This window comes from Procambarus clarkii, chromosome 13 (assembly GCF_040958095.1).
Source record: "Procambarus clarkii isolate CNS0578487 chromosome 13, FALCON_Pclarkii_2.0, whole genome shotgun sequence".
Taxonomy (NCBI): domain Eukaryota; kingdom Metazoa; phylum Arthropoda; class Malacostraca; order Decapoda; family Cambaridae; genus Procambarus; species Procambarus clarkii.
In genome coordinates, this window is record NC_091162.1 from 22,787,484 (window position 1) to 22,808,263 (window position 20,780).

General features: G+C 46.2%; 1 protein-coding gene across 4 annotated transcripts in view; it reads left to right on the forward strand.

The window, feature by feature from the left end:
* The window catches only part of anchor (integral membrane protein GPR155 homolog anchor), a 152,115-nt gene that overhangs the window by 60,146 nt on the left and 71,189 nt on the right, over nt 1-20,780 (forward strand). Inside the window, exon 2 of one of the 4 annotated variants that reach the window (XM_045740773.2) lies at nt 541-639. Coding sequence is in view for 1 of the 4 variants with exons in the window: in XM_045740774.2 (XP_045596730.2) it covers nt 17,837-17,920 (84 nt within the window). In the remaining 3 variants the exon portion in view is untranslated. Of the gene's footprint in view, nt 1-540; nt 640-11,945; nt 12,751-17,544; nt 17,921-20,780 lie in introns of those variants that run through there. The other 3 variants (XM_045740776.2, XM_045740775.2, XM_045740774.2) reach the window with 3 other exon arrangements.

Consider the following 20,780-nt stretch of genomic DNA (forward strand, 5'->3'; position numbering starts at 1 on the left):
CCGGACTCGTAATTTTGTATCCCGGGTTCGATTCCCGGACCAGACAGAAACAAATGGGCAAAGTTTATTTCACCCTGATGCCCCTGTTACCGAGCAGTAAATAGGTACCTGGGAGTTAAACAGCTGTTACAGAGTGTTACTGTGTGTGTGGAAAAAAACATTAGTTAGTAGTTACAGTTGATTGACAGTTGAGAGGCGGGCCGAAAGAGCAGAGCTCAACCCCCGCAAACACAACTAGGTAAATACACACACACATACACATATACACACATATATACACACATATATACATACACACACGATGCAGCCCGTAGCAGCTCTCTTAACTCCCAAGTACCTATTTACTGCTAGGTGAAAAGAGGCACCAGGTGAAAGAAACTCTGCCCATTTTGTGTGTGTGTGTGTGTGTGTGTGTGTTGCTAAGTACTAACTAATTTTGTATATGTTTTATTTGTTTATTATGCTTGTAAGAGTGATGTATGTTAAGGTATAAGGGGTTGACACTACCAGTTCTGAGCCTCGCCCCTCCGTCTCTTGCAGGTGTTCCACTATGGGGTGTTCGACCTCCCGCTCCCCTGTAGACTCAAGTTGTCGCCCATCGCCAACCTCCAGACCAACCTTAACATACAGAGTCCACAGGTGAGTGTCTATATCTAATGTTGTTGTTGTTGTTATAGATTTAGCTACTCGGAACAAGTTCCAAGTAGCACGGGCTATGGTGAGCCCGTAACTTACCTGGCACAGGAGCGGGGCAAGTAGCACGGGTTATGGTGAGCCCGTAACTTACCTGGCATAGGAGCGGGGCAAGTAGCACGGGTTATGGTGAGCCCGTAACTTACCTGGCACAGGAGCGGGGCAAGTAGCACGGGCTATGGTGAGCCCGTAACTTACCTGGCACAGGAGCGGTGCGTACATCTAATATATTGTGCCAGGTATATACAGCAGGTGTAGACTAGAGCCCAGTGTATATGCGCAGTGACATTTTATTTCTGAGCTCTAGTACGCATTATTGATGTTAGCAGCCGTAGGCGTTAATGATGATCCAACGGTATACTTGAAGACTATAAATAATATAGATAACATCCGTAATGCTCCTGGCACTCCATTAGTTTAACACTTACAGTGATCAGTAGCACCACATGAGCCTCAGCTGGTCCTATGACGTCCACACCTCTTGTTTTCACACTCCAAATATATTTTAATCCTGAACCAAGTTAGGGACTTGAGCAAGAATAATTAATTGTAGCGTAGAGTGCTGTCTTGATTGATGAAGATTAAGCCACCCAAGAGGTGGCACGGGCATGAATAACCCGCTATTGGTAAAATTTTTGTTCAGTAAATGTATACAGTGTGCTGAGCAGTAAATAGGTACCTGGTACTCCCAGGTACCTATTTACTGCTAGGTAACAGGGGCATTCAGGGTGAAAGAAACTTTGCCCATTTGTTTCTGCCTGGTGCGGGAATCGAGCCGGCGCCACAGAATTACGAGTCCTGCGCGGTATCCACCAGGCTACCAGGCCCCGGACCAAAGGCATGTCTATGCCTTTGGTTGCTGCTATGCATTGCAAGTGTTTGCAATTTTGTGCGCAGCCCTTGCTCATTCCACTGCAGGATCTTTAGTGTTCTAGGTCGTTGGTACTTGCTGATATTACCATGGTATCTATGGAGTCAGATGAACTCGCCATGGTGCTGATATTACCATGGTATCTATGGAGTCAGATGAACTCGCCATGGTGCTGATATTACCATGGTATCTATGGAGTCAGATGAACTCGCCATGGTGCTGATATTACCATGGTATCTATGGAGTCAGATGAACTCGCCATGGTGCTGATATTACCATGGTATCTATGGAGTCAGATGAAATCGCCATGGTGCTGATATTACCATGGTATCTATGGAGTCAGATGAACTCGCCATGGAAGTTGAAATTTGAGTTGAGGATCTTGGTGTACTTGGAACTGACTCATCAAGGTCGCTTTCAGAAGTATTGAACTCTACCTGTTTTTTAGGAGAGTGTTTCCTGCCCTGCGTGCTTGAAGGCGAGGATATGCCCGATATTCCTTGCCCGAAACGCTGTGTGTATTAGTGGCTTCAGGTATTGTATGTATTAGCTCTACTGTATCTATAAATCCAACATTATGTTTGTAACTCATCTTCTATGTATGTACTTTTACCTGAATAAACATTTTGATTTTAATTTGATTTGATTTTGATATTATTATTTTTTCGAATTTCTTGAACTTGTGCTTAATTGTCTTTCGAGTGTCTGTGGTTTGCTTCATATCGTGTTTTGACAGCAAACTTTCGACCAGTTCCACGATCAAGGCCTAAAGCATTGGCCAGAGAGTGTCCTGTTGTGCGGGAGCACTACTTACTGCTGTGCTGGTTTGGGGCCTGTTTACCCCTTTGGCCCTTATCAGTGGGAACTCGGACACTCTTGCCTTCGTTGCCCCGAGTGTGCTTACTGGATGCAATGGACGGGCGATTACGTTGAACTATTTTCTTGTGGCCCTCAGCCATCCCTCCGTCCAGGACGGAGGCCTTCACACCCTCCACCATGACCGATGGTGGAGGGCCATGTGCCCCCTCCACCTGGTTTAGTCTTGGTACGCTCCACGCGGTGTTTTGGGGCAGGGGAGCTGGTATATGTTTTGGTTGGGGCTTCTGCTCTGCTATAGGCGTAGGGGGGTTCGTTTGCCTGTTAAGCCTTTCTTAATATAGGTGTATCTTTATAAGTATAGGTGTTTGTGTTGCCTGTTATCTTAAGTTCCAGGCGTGATGTGCCTTGGAGCAATTTGGGCACTTAGCTTGAACGGGCTGGTTAAGTTTGTGTTTATCAAGTCATATTTTAGTGTTGTGAGGCTGGTTGTAGACTCCACACCTCACTGGGAGTTGGCAGCCGTCCTTGTGATGTCCAAATCTCTGACATCTGAAGCATGTGAGGGGCTCTGGGGTATAAGGCCTGTGTTGGAACACGTCCCAAATGCCAAGATCAAGCTTCTCTGGAATCCCTCCCTTTACTGCGAGAAGGACTTGTCGGGTTTCCTGCTTCGAGGATTTTACCTGGCATCTTTCTGCTGACACCACATAATTCACCTTTTGGAAATGAGTTAGGGCCGTGTGCAAGGGATAGTGGAGGACAGTGGTTTTCCTTATTTTGTCCTCTGGCTTGAGTTCGTCGCATTTCCTGTAATTTTTAAGTATCGTTACAGTTGTCTCGTCTTTTACCCTCAAAATATATTCGCCTCTGAGGTTCGGCTTTGTTCTGATCTTAAGCTGGGGTTTCTCTTTCTCAAGGTTTGCTACAGTGACCTACGAGGACTTGCCCTCAGCTTGCTGCACCTGGGAGACTGGCAGTGGGGATTTTGTCTGGGTAGTTGGAGTGTTTATCGGTAGAGGCATCTTTTCTTGATAGGTCTTACTGGAGTGGGACTTCCTGTTGGCTTTGGTCACAGGATGGTAGACGCCCTCACTGTCACAACTGGAACTGGAGAGATTCTTCCTTTTGTAACTGGGAGCAAGAACGTTCTTTCGCACACAATTGGTCTGGTGGTTCAGTCTATCGTCCGGATGCTGACTGTGGGGTGATGTGTCTGTCGTGTGAAGGTGACGTGATCACTGCGTCTGCACTCAACCACGCTTGAAATTTCACTGAAACTGAGTGTCTGAAGTTAACTGAACCACTGTGGAACTTATACTGTATGCTGTCTTGATGATCCGCGTCGACTGGTTCCAAGCCAACGACCACGTCATTCCATCCATCGTCATCCCAAGAACTACGTCATTCCATCCATCGTCATCCCAAGAACTACATCATTCCATCCATCGTCATCCCATGAACTACATCATTCCATCCATCGTCATCCCATGAACTACGTCATTCCATCCATCGTCATCCCATGAACTACGTCATTCCATCCATCGTCATCCCATGAACTACGTCATTCCATCCATCGTCATCCCATGAACTACGTCATTCCATCCATCGTCATCCCAAGAACTACATCATTCCATCCATCGTCATCCCAAGAACTACATCATTCCATCCATCGTCATCCCAAGAACTACGTCATTCCATCCGTCGTCATCCCAAGAACTACACCATTCCATCCATCGTCATCCCAAGAACTACGTCATTCCATCCATCGTCATCCCAAGAACTACATCATTCCATCCATCGTCATCCCAAGAACTACATCATTCCATCCATCGTCATCCCAAGAACTACATCATTCCATCCATCGTCATCCCATGAACTACATCATTCCATCCATCGTCATCCCAAGAACTACATCATTCCTGACGACACAGTACACAACAGTGTAGTTCTCACAACATATACACACACAAGGTTGACTTTATTATTTTGTACTAAATTAAAGAAAGCTTAAAACGGAAAAGCATACAACGTTAAAGGGCTAGGTTATACTAGGCTAGGCTTGGCTAGGCTTGGTTATACTAGGCAAGGCTTGGCTAGGCTTGGTTATACTAGGCTAGGCTTGGCTAGGCTTGGTTATACTAGGCTAGGCTTGGCTAGGCTTGGTTATACTAGGCTAGGCTTGGTTATACTAGGCAAGGCTTGGCTAGGCTTGGTTATACTAGGCTAGGCTTGGCTAGGCTTGGTTATACTAGGCTAGGCTTGGCTAGGCTTGGTTATACTAGGCTAGGCTTGGTTATACTAGGCAAGGCTTGGTTATACTAGGCTAGGCTTGGTTATACTAGGCAAGGCTTGGCTAGGCTTGGTTATACTAGGCTAGGCTTGGCTAGGCTTGGTTATACTAGGCTAGGCTTGGCTAGGCTTGGTTATACTAGGCTAGGCTTGGTTATACTAAGCTTGGCTAGGCTAGACGTTCTTAATCTATTAACCAATACGTCGCCATCAACCCTATTAGGCACCAGGATAACTTCACAATCTTATATCTTTATATTAAGTATGGCGCTTTCTCCTGATAGTTCCCTCCCCTTCGGTCTCTACGCATACTCGAGAATTCCGGGTTCGAATCCCGAGCGGGAGAGAAACGGTTGGGCACATTTCCTTCACGTAACAGTAAGAAGGTACTGGGGAGTTAGTCAGCATGTTGTTACGATGTTTCCTGGACGGGGTCAGTAATTCCACCTTGGTGGGGGGAGGGGCCTCGATATAAGCCTAACGTGCGGGAATACCCTCTGGCTTCCTGTCCCCCGACCAAATTAATTATTATTATTATTATTATTATTATTATTATTATTATTATTATTATTATTATTATTATTATTATTATTAAGAGATTTTTGCTGTTTTTTTCTCCATTCAAAACATGGACTTGAAGACACTGTTAGTGATCATCTAACTTAACAATAACTTTTTGAAGAGTTATTGGGCACCAGGAATAGTGGCGTAATAATGTAATTACATTACATTCATTACAATAATGTAATTACATTACATTCATTACAATAATGTAATTACATTACATTCATTACAATAATGTAATTACATTACATTCATTACAATAATGTAATTACATTACATTCATTACAATAATGTAATTACATTACATTCATTACAATAATGTAATTACATTACATTCATTACAATAATGTAATTACATCACAATGTAATAATGAGAGTTCCATACCTTTATTATTTGGTTGGTAATCATAGCTCCGTGAAGGGTTCACTCTGGGTGCTGGGAGTGTCGACACTCTCACACTTACCATGACTGGTATTATCCCAAAACAGATCTGGGTGGTAGTTAAGACCACACGGTGAGGGGTGATGCAACACACCGTGGCTGGTACTGGGTGGTAGTTAAGACCACACGGTGAGGGTGATACAACACACCGCGGCTGGTACTGGGTGGTAGTTAAGACCACACGGTGAGGGTGATACAACACACCGTGGCTGGTACTGGGTGGTAGTTAAGACCACACGGTGAGGGTGATACAACACCCCGTGGCTGGTACTGGGTGGTAGTTAAGACCACACGGTGAGGGTGATACAACACACCGTGGCTGGTACTGGGTGGTAGTTAAGACCACACGGTGAGGGTGATACAACACACCGTGGCTGGTACTGGGTGGTAGTTAAGACCACACGGTGAGGGTGATACAACACACCGTGGCTGGTACTGGGTGGTAGTTAAGACCACACGGTGAGGGTGATACAACACACCGCGGCTGGTACTGGGCGGTAGTTAAGACCACACGGTGAGGGTGATGCAACACACCGTGGCTGGTACTGGGTGGTAGTTAAGACCACACGGTGAGGGTGATGCAACACACCGCGGCTGGTATTCATCTAGTTGTGCTCCTCTTTCGGCCCGCCTCTTAACTGTCAATCAATCAACTGTTTCTAACTACTAATTTTTTTGTTCACACACACACACAAACACACACCATGGGTGAGTACCCATGGCCTGCCTGGCTACCAGAACGACACGGTCCGAACTGGAGCGAGTTCGAATCTCCGATGGTTCAACTGAATGAAGTGTTATTACTTCCACCTTGTTCTCGATTCTTCTCGATCACTGTTCTTAAATAGAGTGGTAGACGGTTGGAACAAGTTAAGTGAGAAGGTGGTGGAGGCCAAGACCGTCAGTAGTTTCAAAGCGTTATATGACAAAGAGTGCTGGGAAGACGGGACACCACGAGCGTAGCTCTCATCCTGTAACTACACTTAGGTAATTACACTTAGGTAATTACACACACACACACACACACACACACACACACACACACACACACACACACACACACACACACACACACACACACACGAGTCAGTGTGAGGGGTGAGGTCTCAGATTGGCGAAACGTTACGAGTGGAGTCCCGCAGGGGTCAGTCCTTGGACCTATACTGTTTCTGATATATGTAAATGATCTCCCAGAGGGTATAGACTCGTTTCTCTCATTGTTTGCTGATGATGCAAAAATTGTGAGGAGGATTGAAACAGGATGATAGTAGGAGGCTACAAGATGACCTAGACAGACTGAATAAATGGTCCAACAAACGGCTACTAAAGTTCAACCCGAGTAAATGCAAGGTAATGAAACTAGGCAGTGGCATAGGCACTCAGTATAGTGTGGACAGGCACTCAGTATAGTGTGTAGGAAGAGCTTGGACACGGGGGAGATACCAGATGCACTTAAAGTAGCAGACATTGCCCCTCTACACAAGGGAGGGAGCAAAGCATTGGCAAAGAATTATTGACCAGTTGCACTAACATCGCACATCATAAAAGTATTTGAGAGAGTGATTAGGAGTCAGGTCACCAATTTCATGGAGACTAATGACCTTCACAACCCAGGCCAACATGGATTTCGAGCGGGAAGATCGTGCCTCTCCCAGCTACTTGAACACTACGACAAAGTCACTGAGGCATTAGAAGAAAAACAGAATGCTGATGTGATATACACGGACTTCGCAAAGGCTTTCGATATATGTGACCATGGCGTGATAGCACACAAAATGAAGTCAATGGGAATAACCGGTAAAGTAGGACGCTGGATACTCAGTTTTCTGTCAAACAGGACTCAGCGAGTAACGGTCAACCATATAAAATCTAGTCCAAGTGCAGTTAAAAGCTCTGTACCTCAGGGTACAGTCCTTGCACCGCTGCTTTTCCTTATTCTCATATCAGATGTAGACAAAAATACAAGTCACAGCTTCGTATCATCCTTTGCAGATGACACAAAAATCAGTATGAAAATTACCTCGGCTGAAGACATTGAAAAACTTCAAGCTGATATTAATAAAGTTTTTCGACTGGGCATCAGAAAATAACATGATGTTTAACAGTGATAAATTCCAGGTACTCAGGTACGGTAAAAATGAGGACCTTAAACATAATACAGAGCACAAAACACAATCAAATGTACCCATAGTAGGAAAACAGCATGTAAAGGATTTGGGAATAATAATGTCTGACGACCTAACGTTTAAGGAGCATAACCAAGCAAATATTGCGACAGCCAGAAAAATGATAGGATGGATTACGAGAACTTTCAAATCCAGGGATCCCATCACAATGGTTGTACTCTTCAAGGCACTTGTGTTGTCCCGTCTTGAGTACTGCTCAGTACTCACTTCCCACTTCAGAGCAGGAGAGATTGCTGAAATAGAGGGAATACAGAGAACATATACGGCACGCATAGACGCAATAAAGCACCTAAATTATTGGGATCGTCTCAAAGCCCTCCAAATGTACTCACTAGAAAGAAGACGAGAGAGATATCAAATAATATACACCTGGAAGATACTGGAGGGCCAAGTACCAAATCTACACAGTAAAATAACAACGTACTGGAGTGAACGATATGGAAGAAAATGTAGAATAGAACCAGTGAAGAGCAGAGGTGCCATAGGCACAATCAGAGAACACTGTATAAACATCAGAGGTCCGCGGTTGTTCAACGTCCTCCCAGCAAGCATAAGAAATATTGCCGGAACAACCGTGGACATCTTCAAGATGAAACTAGATTTATTCCTGCAAGGAGTGCCGGACCAACCGGGCTGTGGTGGGTATGTGGGCCTGCGGGCCGCTCCAAGCAACAGCCTAGTGGACCAAACTCTCACAAGTCAAGCCTGGACTCGGGCTGGGCTTGGGGAGTAGAAGAACTCCCAGAACCCCATCAACCAGGTATCAACCAGTGGAAACAGGAGGCCAGACACAGGATACAGAATAGGAGATGAAGTACTTAATGAAACAGACAGAGAGAAAGAGCTAGGAGTTGATATCACACCAAACCTGTCTCCTGAAGCCCACATAAAAGTAGAATAACGTCTGCGGCATATGCGAGGCTGGCTAACATCAGAACTGCCTTCAGGAACCTGTGTAAGGAATCATTCAGAACCTTGTATACCACATATGTAAGACCAATCCGGGAGTATGCAGCCCCAGCATGGAGCCCGTACCTTGTCAAGCACAAGACGAAGCTGGAAAAAGTTCAGAGGTATGCCATTTGTCCCAGAACTAAGAGGCATGAGTTATGAGGAAAGGCTGCGTGAAATGCACCTCACGACACTGAAAGACAGAAGAGTAAGGGGAGACATGATCACTACCAACAAAATTCTCAGCGGAATTGACAGGGTTGATGAGAATAAATTGTTTAACACTGGTGGTACGCGAACAAGGGGACACAGATGGAAACTGAGTACCCAAATGAGCCACAGAGACGTCAGAAAGAACTTTTTCAGTGTCAGAGTAGTAAACAGGTGGAATGCATTAGGCAGTGATGTGGTGGAGGCTAACTCCATACACAGTTTCAAATGTAGATATGATAGAGCCCAGTAGGGTCAGGAATCTGAACATAAGTTGATTGACGATTGAGAGGCGGAACCAAAGAGCCAGAGCTCAACCCCCGCAAGCACAACTAGGTAAGTACACCCAGGAAGTAGTCCGTAACAGCTGTTTAACTCCCAGGTACCTATTTACTGCTAGGTAACAGTAGCATCAGGGTGAAAGAAACTCTGCCCATTTGTTTCTGCCGGTGCCGGGAGTCGAACCCGGGCCACAGGATTACGAGTCCCGCACGCTGTTTACTCAGCTACCAGACCCCCATCGTATACCTATAGTAGTGTTGACACAACACTCCCGTGGCTCGTGTACCTATAGTAGTGTTGACACAACACTCCCCGTGGCCCGTGTACCTATAGTAGTGTTGACACAACACTCCCCGTGGCCCGTGTACCTACAGTAGTGTTGACACAACACTCCCCGGGGCTCGTGTACCTACAGTTGTGTTGACACAACACTCCCCGTGGCCCGTGTACCTACAGTAGTGTTGACACAACACTCCCCGGGGCTCGTGTACCTATAGTAGTGTTGACACAACACTCCCCGTGGCCCGTGTACCTACAGTAGTGTTGACACAACACTCCCCGGGGCTCGTGTACCTACAGTTGTGTTGACACAACACTCCCCGTGGCTCGTGTACCTATAGTAGTGTTGACACAACACTCCCCGTGGCTCGTGTACCTACAGTAGTGTTGACACAACACTCCCCGTGGCTCGTGTACCTACAGTTGTGTTGACACAACACTCCCCGTGGCTCGTGTACCTATAGTAGTGTTGACACAACACTCCCCGGGGCTCGTGTACCTACAGTTGTGTTGACACAACACTCCCCGTGGCTCGTGTACCTACAGTTGTGTTGACACAACACTCCCCGGGGCTCGTGTACCTACAGTTGTGTTGACACAACACTCCCCGGGGCTCGTGTACCTACAGTTGTGTTGACACAACACTCCCCGTGGCTCGTGTACCTACAGTTGTGTTGACACAACACTCCCGTGGCTCGTGTACCTATAGTAGTGTTGACACAACACTCCCCGGGGCTCGTGTACCTACAGTTGTGTTGACACAACACTCCCCGGGGCTCGTGTACCTACAGTTGTGTTGACACAACACTCCCCGGGGCTCGTGTACCTATAGTAGTGTTGACACAACACTCCCCGGGGCTCGTGTACCTACAGTTGTGTTGACACAACACTCCCCGGGGCTCGTGTACCTACAGTTGTGTTGACACAACACTCCCCGTGGCTCGTGTACCTACAGTTGTGTTGACACAACACTCCCCGGGGCTCGTGTACCTACAGTTGTGTTGACACAACACTCCCCGTGGCTCGTGTACCTACAGTTGTGTTGACACAACACTCCCCGGGGCTCGTGTACCTACAGTTGTGTTGACACAACACTCCCCGTGGCTCGTGTACCTACAGTTGTGTTGACACAACACTCCCCGTGGCTCGTGTACCTATAGTAGTGTTGACACAACACTCCCCGGGGCTCGTGTACCTACAGTTGTGTTGACACAACACTCCCCGGGGCTCGTGTACCTATAGTAGTGTTGACACAACACTCCCCGGGGCTCGTGTACCTCCCCCCCCTATTTATCTCCCTCTTCCCCGCCGACCTCCCCGCATCACCTCGCCCTTCAGTCGGTCCTGACCCGCCAGTGATCATCGCCGAACAGTCACCCTGCAAAGTTTGGTGAGGCTAGCCCCAAGTGTCTGGCCCGGCCACTAGTGGCCTGTCACCCTCCCATATGCGGCCCGCGGGCCACCAGTGGCCTGTCACCCTCCCATATGCGGCCCGCGGGCCACCAGTGGCCTGTCACCCTCCCATATGCGGCCCGCGGGCCACCAGTGGCCTGTCACCCTCCCATATACGGCCCGCGGGCCACCAGTGGCCTGTCACCCTCCCATATGCGGCCCGATGGCCACCAGTGGCTTGTCACCCTCCCATAAACGGCCCGCGGGCCACCAGTGGCCTGTCACCTTCCCATATACGGCCCGCGGGCCACCAGTGGCCTGTCACCCTTCCATATGCGGCCCGCGGGCCACCAGCGGCCTGTCACCCTCCCATATACGGCCCGCGGGCCACCAGTGGCCTGTCACCCTCCCATATACGGCCCGCGGGCCACCAGTGGCCTGTCACCCTCCCATATACGGCCCGCGGGCCACCAGTGGCCTGTCACCCTCCCATATACGGCCCGCGGGCCACCAGTGGCCTGTCACCCTTCCATATACGGCCCGCGGGCCACCAGCGGCCTGTCACCCTTCCATATGCGGCCCGCGGGCCACCACATGAAGCTATTATAGTAACTGACTTATGGTTACAATTTTAAGCATTTAATATTTGCCTGAAATTTGTCATAAAGTTAGAAGGGCGGTGAAGCAGTGGCCCCGCCCCAAGCGGCGGGTATAATACTCATCACTTAAGATTAACGTTTTATGAAGGTCATACGAACCTTGCCATATATATATAATGGGCTCTTATAATGGATATATATATAGAGCTTCTACTTGAACAAGCAATAATTATATATACTGATCGGTTAGGAATTGTATCACTCTGGATACCGGTGTTGGTGGCAAGTTAAAGATAGTTAAATATGGAAAGTTTGTTAAATTAGTGAGAGGTTGAGAGCTGTGGTAGTGGTGTGTGGAGAGGTGCAGGCTGCGGGGGGAGGAGCGGCCAGTGTGGCGCAGAGGCCGCTGTGAGGAGGCTGTGAGGTGTGCTGTGAGGTGTGCTGTGAGGGTGTGGAGCTGTGTGCTGGTGTACCCCTGTGGCTCTACACACTCCCACCACCTGAGGACCTGCACCTTGTGCTGTGTGTTGTGTAGAGGGTGAGAGAGAGAGAGGCGGGACACCCTATGTAATTACTGACTCACCAGCCGGATGGGCGAGTGATGGATGCAGGTGCACTGTGCTGGTGCTCCTCTGCCTGCTGACGCTGCCCCAGCCTGCTCAGCCCCTGTCTGCTGAGCACCAGCCTGACGCTCAGTGAAGACGACCATAGTGGTCACTAAGGACCAGCCGGACGCCCCCATAAGCCAGCACACTCACACACTCGGGGCCAGGTATGGCCAGGTGGCCCCTGGGGTCCCCGGTGAGCTGGTGGGAGCACACGGGCCCCCACCTCGGGCCCTCACTCCCACTACTCTCGTGTTGAGGGAGAGACAAGTGTGTGTGTGTGCTCATGTAGTGTGAAGGTGGGTAATGTTAGTGAGCACCAGCTCACATTGCTCACACGTCACACTACTCACACTCCCGGACACTATACTATTTAAGTCTTTTACTCCTCAAGTAGAACTCTACTACTACTCCTCCTCAAGTAGAAGAACTCTACTACTTCTACTCCCCAAGTAGAAGAACTCTACTACTTCTTCTACTCCCAAGTAGAAGAACTCTACTACTACTTCTACCAAGTTCTACTCCCACCATCATCCACAGATAAATCTATTATTTTATAACACTGTTGGTAAGGTTGAATGACATTTTACTGAATTAAAAACAAATCCTTATATTAATATTTTAATACAGTACATGGAGCCAGCCCTGTGCTCCTTACACCAGCCCTGTGCTCCTTACACCAGCCCTGTGCTCCTTACACCAGCCCTGTGCTCCTTACACCAGCCCTGTGCTCCTTACACCAGTCCTGTGCTCCTTACACCAGCCCTGTGCTCCTTACACCAGCCCTGTGCTCCTTACACCAGCCCTGTGCTCCTTACACCAGTCCTGTGCTCCTTACACCAGCCCTGTGCTCCTTACACCAGCCCTGTGCTCCTTACACCAGCCCTGTGCTTACACCAGCCCTGTGCTCCTTACACCAGCCCTGTGCTCCTTACGTCAGCCCTGTGCTCCTTACACCAGCCCTGTGCTCCTTACACCAGCCCTGTGCTCCTTACACCAGCCCTGTGCTCCTTACACCAGCCCTGTGCTCCTTACACCAGCCCTGTGCTCCTTACACCAGCCCTGTGCTCCTTACGTCAGCCCTGTGCTCCTTACGTCAGCCCTGTGCTCCTTACGTCAGCCCTGTGCTCCTTACACCAGCCCTGTGCTCCTTACACCAGCCCTGTGCTCCTTACACCAGCCCTGTGCTCCTTACACCAGCCCTGTGCTCCTTACACCAGCCCTGTGCTCCTTACACCAGCCCTGTGCTCCTTACACCAGCCCTGTCCTCCTTACACCAGCCCTGTGCTCCTTACACTAGCCCTGTGCTCCTTACACCAGCCCTGTGCTCCTTACACCAGCCCTGTGCTCCTTACACCAGCCCTGTGCTCCTTACACCAGCCCTGTGCTCCTTACACCAGCCCTGTGCTCCTTACACCAGCCCTGTACTCCTTACACCAGCCCTGGGTTTTCTAGAGGGAATTCACTTTATATTTATTATGGTGACCAAAAGTAGATGGCATTTATTGTTGATCTTTCTAATTATGAACACTAGCATTCTATTTTCTTAGTTACTCTTGTGAAATATTGCTACCCAAGTTTACCCAAGTTGGCAGTCTCCGTGGTGTAGTGGTAAGACACTCGCCTGGCGTTCCGCGAGCGCTATGTCATGGGTTCGTATCCTGGCCGGGGAGGACTTACTGGGCGCAATTCCTTAACTGTAGCCTCTGTTTAACGCAACAGTAAAATGTGTACTTGGATGAAAAAACGATTCTTCGCGGCAGGGGATCGTATTCCAGGGACCATAGGATTAAGGACTTGCCCGAAACGCTACGCGTACTAGTGGCTGTACAAGAATGTAACAACTCTTGTATATATCTCAAAAAAAAAAAAAAAAAAAAAAAAGTTTCAGGTTTCTACCAATCATGACCCCAAAAGTCTTGCATCTTGATTTGCATAAATTTTCATTGTTCGTCCAATAAACATTGCTATTGTCATTTCCCAAGTTCATAACTACCATTTGCAATTTTCTACATTGAAATTTCTTTTGCCACATTGCTGCCCAGCTCCACAATGTGATGAAACATTTTTGGAAATCTGGCAAGTCTTTACAGTAACTTAGTTTGTTATTTGCCCTGTCTGTAAATTGAAAGGCTTACCCCAACATTTAGGTCATTGACCTGCATTGTTTACAACAGGGGCACCCAAAACACACCACTGGGATGCACCACTAGTCACATTCCTCCATGGCACTGATTTTAAAGTTTATTTTCTAACAGACATGGTCATTCATTTATTCAGAGGTAATCTACAAATACATTTTCCTCTGTCCTCCGTGACCAGGATTGGAAAGGTCTGTTCTTCCACATACAGTACATTGGGATATCAAGTACAGTACTTGACCACAGAATGTCATTGAAGTGCTTTTACAAAGGCAGATTAAAATTTTAACCAATAAGGGGTGACTAATCTTTGCCCGGGGATGGTTATAGGTGAGTCGGGGTAAAGCCCCATTTCCCCACCTTTTCATGAAATGTCAAATCGGGCTAATTTCCAATCTCGCAAATGCCACACTCCTCACAAGACAATCTTGCAGTTGGGTTGGGCTTGGGGAGTAGAAAAACTCCCAGAATCCCATCAAGCATGTATCAAGCAAGCATTCTCACCAAGATTCATCTAGCAAATTATTTTCAATGAGCTTAAATGTTAGCTTCTATCATGTAGTTTATTTATAATAGTATAAACAGTGAGTAGAAAAGGTGGTGAAGGGTAAGGAAGTTGGTGAACAATAATTGGGAAGGTGATGGAGAGGGAAAGGTAATGAAGGGTAAGGTAGATGGTGAAGGATAAGGAAGGTGAAATGTAGTATGTGGTATCTAATAATATGCATACTGTATTAGTTCATTTACAAACTTGCAGAGATTGCTTAGGTAGAATGAAATCAGTCATCTTAGGGGACACTTAAGTTACAATATTGACAGTCTCGGTGGACTACCTTGCATTGTTCCAGGGGTCATGGTCCCCATGACAGGTCTCTGACCAGGCTGCAGGGACTGATGTGGCCTAAACTAGAGTTAGTTTAAGCCACATCTAAACATTTAATCTCTTCCGACATTGACCCAACAGTCTATTCATCTCAGTTTCCAAACTCTCATGGGTATATCCAACATATATGCCTAAATATTTATCGCCGGATCCCCAAGTCTAGGGCTGCCCGCAGCTAAATCCTAAACTAGAGTTAGTTTAGGATTTATTGTAAAATTATGTTGTGAATTGAATGAGATACTGTTCTGTAAAAGAACATTGAAATAGATGCCACAAATATATTTAACAAAATATTAGTGGCCAGAGTTACCACACTTACCACTTATTGTGGTACATACCTTACCATTTATAGTGGTACCTTATCACTAAGTACAGTAATGTGACTTACCCCACACATGTAGATTAATTTTACCTGTATAACCTTAAATGTAAGGTTCGTTATTAATCCCTCCCTTTGTTTCAATGATAATAGGCAATTCTCCTAGAATATTGTAATGCATGTACATATGATACCTGGTTCTTGACGTTAGCCCCACGTTGGTGTCCAGACTCTAGCATTTGAATTTATGAAGACAGCCAGGTAGTCCCTGGTAGTCCTTGGTAAACCAAGCAGAACTTCCATGGCTGATGTGACCGTTTAGTATGTAGCAATTTTGGCAAGATGGCTTTAGGGAGCCACCAGGACTCCTCCAGAAAGAGGCAGTTCATTACTATTCATTCAATGTTGGGTTTTTAATCATTATTTGTTAATCTTTTTGTATATATTTCTGGTGTATTTAAACCTCTGGTAGGACTGTACTGGTATTAGCATATATTCAGTACAGTCTTAATTTATTTAATGTTTATTTTTCTTTATTACATTAAGGATGTTGTTAATCCAGTCGTGTTTCATTTCTTTATTTTAACCTGGTTTTGTGTGTGTGTGTGTGTGTAGTTGCCTAAGTGTAGTTAGAGGATGAGAGCCACGCTCGTGAAGTCCCATCTTCCGAGTACTCAGTGTAATATAACGCTTTGAAACTACTAACGGTTTTGGCCTCCACCGCCTTTTCGCCTAACTTGATCCAACTATCTACCACTCTGTTTACAAAATATAACTTTCTAATATTTTTTTGGTACCTTTGGTTCTTTAGCTTGAATTTGTGCTCTCTTGTTTTTGAAGTTGCTGGTTTCAATAATTCCTCTTGTCAATTTTGTTGATTCTTGTTACTATTTTGTACGTAATGATCATATCGCCTCTTTTTCTCCTGTTTTTGGCATATTTCACACTATTCTCTCATCGTAGCTCTTGGTTTTAGACACAATTCATATTATGTCTCTGCACTTTTTCACTTTATTGATGTCCTTGAGATACGGGTACCATACAATCACACTGCATGTTCTAATTTTGGTTTCACTAAAGCTGTGAACAATATCTTTAAAATTTCACCATCCGTGTATTCAAAAATGTTTCTGAAGTTAGAAAGCATAGCATAGGCTCCTTGCACAGTGTCCTTCATGTGATCCTCAGATGATAGTTTTGTCTGAAACCACTCTTAGATCTATCTTTATTTATAAGAGTTCTCCTTTTCCACATGCCATAACATGGCATTTATTCACATTGAATATCATTTGGCAAGTGTTAAAATCATCAGCAAACATGTTCATATAATTCTGTATTTCCTACAGTAGATTGATTATATAGTCAACTAGAATAGAATCTTGTGGTAGTCAACTTGTAATATTTTTCAAATATAGTACAATACATTGCATTGTATGTAATTTATTGTACCATATTTAATACAATGGTACAAGTATGGGACAATGATACAAGTATGGTACAATACTCCTCCAACATGTTCTTGCCTCCGGAACTACCTCTTGAGTGGGACTCAATTTTTTTTTTTTTTTATATAAAGAGGTTTGGGTGGGCACAGATATTAGGTATATAGTGGATAGGTAGAGGTGTTAGAGGGCAGTTAGTGTGTGGCAAGGTCGAGAGAATGAACAATAGTTATGGTATAAGTGAGAGTGAGTGTTGGAATAGTAGTCCATGACAGGAATAACCTTTTCAGTGGGAAGTGAAAGCTCACCTTACTTTTTATCACCTGATTTCAGGAAACAATTGGTTAGCCATTTCCAGATGTAGAGAATGGGTATTTATCACATATGTAATATTACTTTTAATATTGATCAACTTAGTGATGAATCAACTTTAGTTGATCAAGAATTTGAGTGTATAATGAGGTGATGTAGTCCATGAGAAAACATGCACCTGGCAACTGAGGCCAGACGGGGGAAGGTGTGAGGGTTGACAACTAGTCAGTATTGGTGGCTGTTGACCATGTGAGCACTTGTATAGTGGTCGGTGAGCCTCTCTTGATAATAACAGTGCCTTCAGGTTGTATCTTGACTCAGTGCTGGTATCTGATACCATGTGCTCTTGGTGTATATGTTGGGTAGTAGACATGCAGTGGGTATACTGTGTGAGTGAGAGCCTACCATATGGAGTGTCAGGAGGCCTGTGTGTTGAAACACCTTCCTCATGATGGGGAAGTACTTAGTCTAGGAAATTGTTGTGCCTGGAGGTGGGCTTTTATGTTCTTGGAACAATTTCCTGTAACCTGATTAAGAAAAGGTTGTCCTGCATATATATGTCACAGCTCCTGTACAAAATGAAATTACCTCAGCTGTATATTGATTATGGGAAACTTTTCTTGTGGATTGTCCTTTTTAGTGTGAGTATAATCAAAAATTGTATTTTGTAATGCCTTCAGCTTAGCATAACCTGGAACAGTATTTTTGTGCCTTTACCACAGTTAAATTATAGATGAAATTGTAGCAAAAATATGCACTGAATTTCATTTTAATATTTTTGTATAAAACTTTTAGTACAGTGGGCTTCATTCTCAACTCACAATCAGGGATCGAGGGTTTGAGTCCTGGGCAGGATAGAAATGGTTGGGCACATTTCTTTTCACCTAAAGTTTGTTTTCCCGTAGCAGTAAATAGGTACCCAGGAGTTAGACAACACATATACATACATACATACAGTATGTATGTACTGTATATACTGTATATTTCATTGAATATGACCGCATATTCCGTGTTGATTATTTTCTTGTTTAGGGCTTATATCCCTCTAACTAGTGCTCTTGCATCATGGTTTAATTGGAAGATAATTTTCTGAATGTCAAATTTGTCTATGGTTGACTGAAAGAACAAAAACTAACTATAATGTACTACACTTATTATAATTGACACAATGAACCTTGTAGGTTCCAAACATTCTCAAGTGAGGAATGACAAGACATGGAAAATGTCTAATTTATAACACTAGAAGGTCAGATATATACAAAATGACTTACGAAAAAAGCAGAAATAAATAAAGAGTAGAGGAAAAGTGAGGTGATGGCCAAAAAAATAAGCATACAAAATGTTGTTTGACTAAATTGAGGTGACCATAATGGGCATGGTGTTTCTGGGCAGTGAAGTCCTAAACAAGAAAATAATCAACAAAAGTGGCAGCAGGGAATACCCTCTTAATTATAGACCCATATCACTGATAAGTGTAGTATTCAAAATATTGTAAACTATAATTAAAACCAAATGGGTAGAACACTCGGAGAAAAATGATATAACACAGACACGCATGGTTTTCGATCTGGAAGATCCTGTGTGGAAGACTGCCCAATGAAAAGAATGAGCAGTCTGCCAGCCAGGAAGACTCTGGACCCTCAAAACGTACCCAATACGGGGAAGAAGAACCAAACTCAAATAAGGACGGAACCATCACGGAGGCGGAATCCGAGTCTCGCAGGAGGTACGCAGCAAGAACTTCCCGAACCTCCCTAGGGGAGATACAAGAGGCAGAAAATCTCTGGAAGGACAGGGCCAAGGCACCCAAGGGAGCCCAGAACCAAACCCGGGGAGGAGCTGACCCCGGACATTTCGGGGAGGAGCTGACCCCAGACATTTCGGGGAAAAGTTGACCCCGGACATTTCGGGGAGGAGCTGACCCCAGACATTTCGGGAGGAGTTGACCTCCTTTGTACAAGGAAGGGAGGGTAAGAGACCCTCCCCTGTAATAACAAGCCCCACGAAAAAGGCACCAACACCCAAGCGGGGGTCAAAGGGGGTCCAAGGCCTCGGGTCGATTCCTCCCCAGCCCCAGAATCCCCGAAGTCAGGACCCTGGGCAGAGCAGTCCTCCATACCCTCTACCCCTGAAAAAAAGGCAGAATCCAGGAGAAAGGCTGAAAAAATAGTGGGGCCTGTTGGTGGGCCCCAGAAGCCTCGGTAGGAGGAACCGGCTCGAATGCCTCCATCCCCAACCCAAATGGGGCAGTCCCCCGAAGCTGCCCAAGTCTCAGTACCAACTAAACCCTGTCCCGACTCCTAAACCTTCAGACATTTGGGAGCCGGAAGCAGGGGAAGGGGGGAAGCAGAGTGAACAACACGGAAATGATCAGGAAGTGCAGACTGAATCAAGTCGAAATGACCAACATCCCCAGGTCTGGGTTCCTATTACCGAAGCGGGGCAGTCTCGGGGCATCCGGGTGGGAAACCAACCTAGTGTGTTGCAGCAACCTGAACTTAGCATGTAATGCCAATGCTGCCTGTACCCTAACAGTAATGTCATCAGAATAATACTGGAGAACAAACAGAGAACACAACTCGTGAGACTCCGGGTCAAAGGTGTCGTCGACACAATAGGCAGCGTGATGGTGGCAAAAGAGGTGACTGTCACCCTGAGACAAATGCACATGTCAGCAACCTTTGAACCTGTATCAATAGGTCCACCGAACCCTGGCAGGGTTTTCCAGGGCCCGTAGGCTGACTATTACGGGAAGCCTGGGCAAGGTGTTGCTAGCCGGTTAAGACCCAAAGCTAACAAGGGGTAGATCAAAACACTGAAATCCCTACAACATGTACAGTCATGGAGGCCTAGCAGAGGGCCACCAAAATACTAGAAGTGGAACTATAGCCACACCAGACAAGCCCCCACCAGGCAATAAAAACCCAAAACAAAAGAAAAACCCCGCAAAAGTATAACATCTCCAGAGGAAACAGGAACTGGCCGCCACATAGGTAGGCAGGCTGCACAACACCTTGATGCCACAACCAGCATCTATCCATGGCCAAACATGGACCATGAAACTCCACCTGTCCTCAAGGGCGGGGTAAGTGCTGAGCAGCAAAAACCCCTATGGAAATGGTTCCCGAATGCACCAGGGAAGAGAACCGTAACACGCAAGGGCAGTACTCACAGGGCGTCTAGGGAAGAATGCCCCTAAGCGCATGCAGCCCAGGTACTCTTGAGGACAGCAGGCCACCACACAACAACACTGCAGAGGTCGCCACGAAGGCAAAACACCACCTTGGAATTTGAGGCCAGAGAAGATGTCCGCCCCGGACCACATTAGCGTACGAACTGAAGTGCTAGGTAGCTGGTGCGGGGAGGTCCGGGGGCTCCCCCGTCCCCTTCTCAGGGAGGGGAGCGCTGTGTGGATGAGGGATGCGACAGTGGAGTGTGGCGTTTGCGTGTTTGCTAGTTTCCTTGGGATTGGTAGGATTTCTGCCCCTCTCTTCGGGTTTT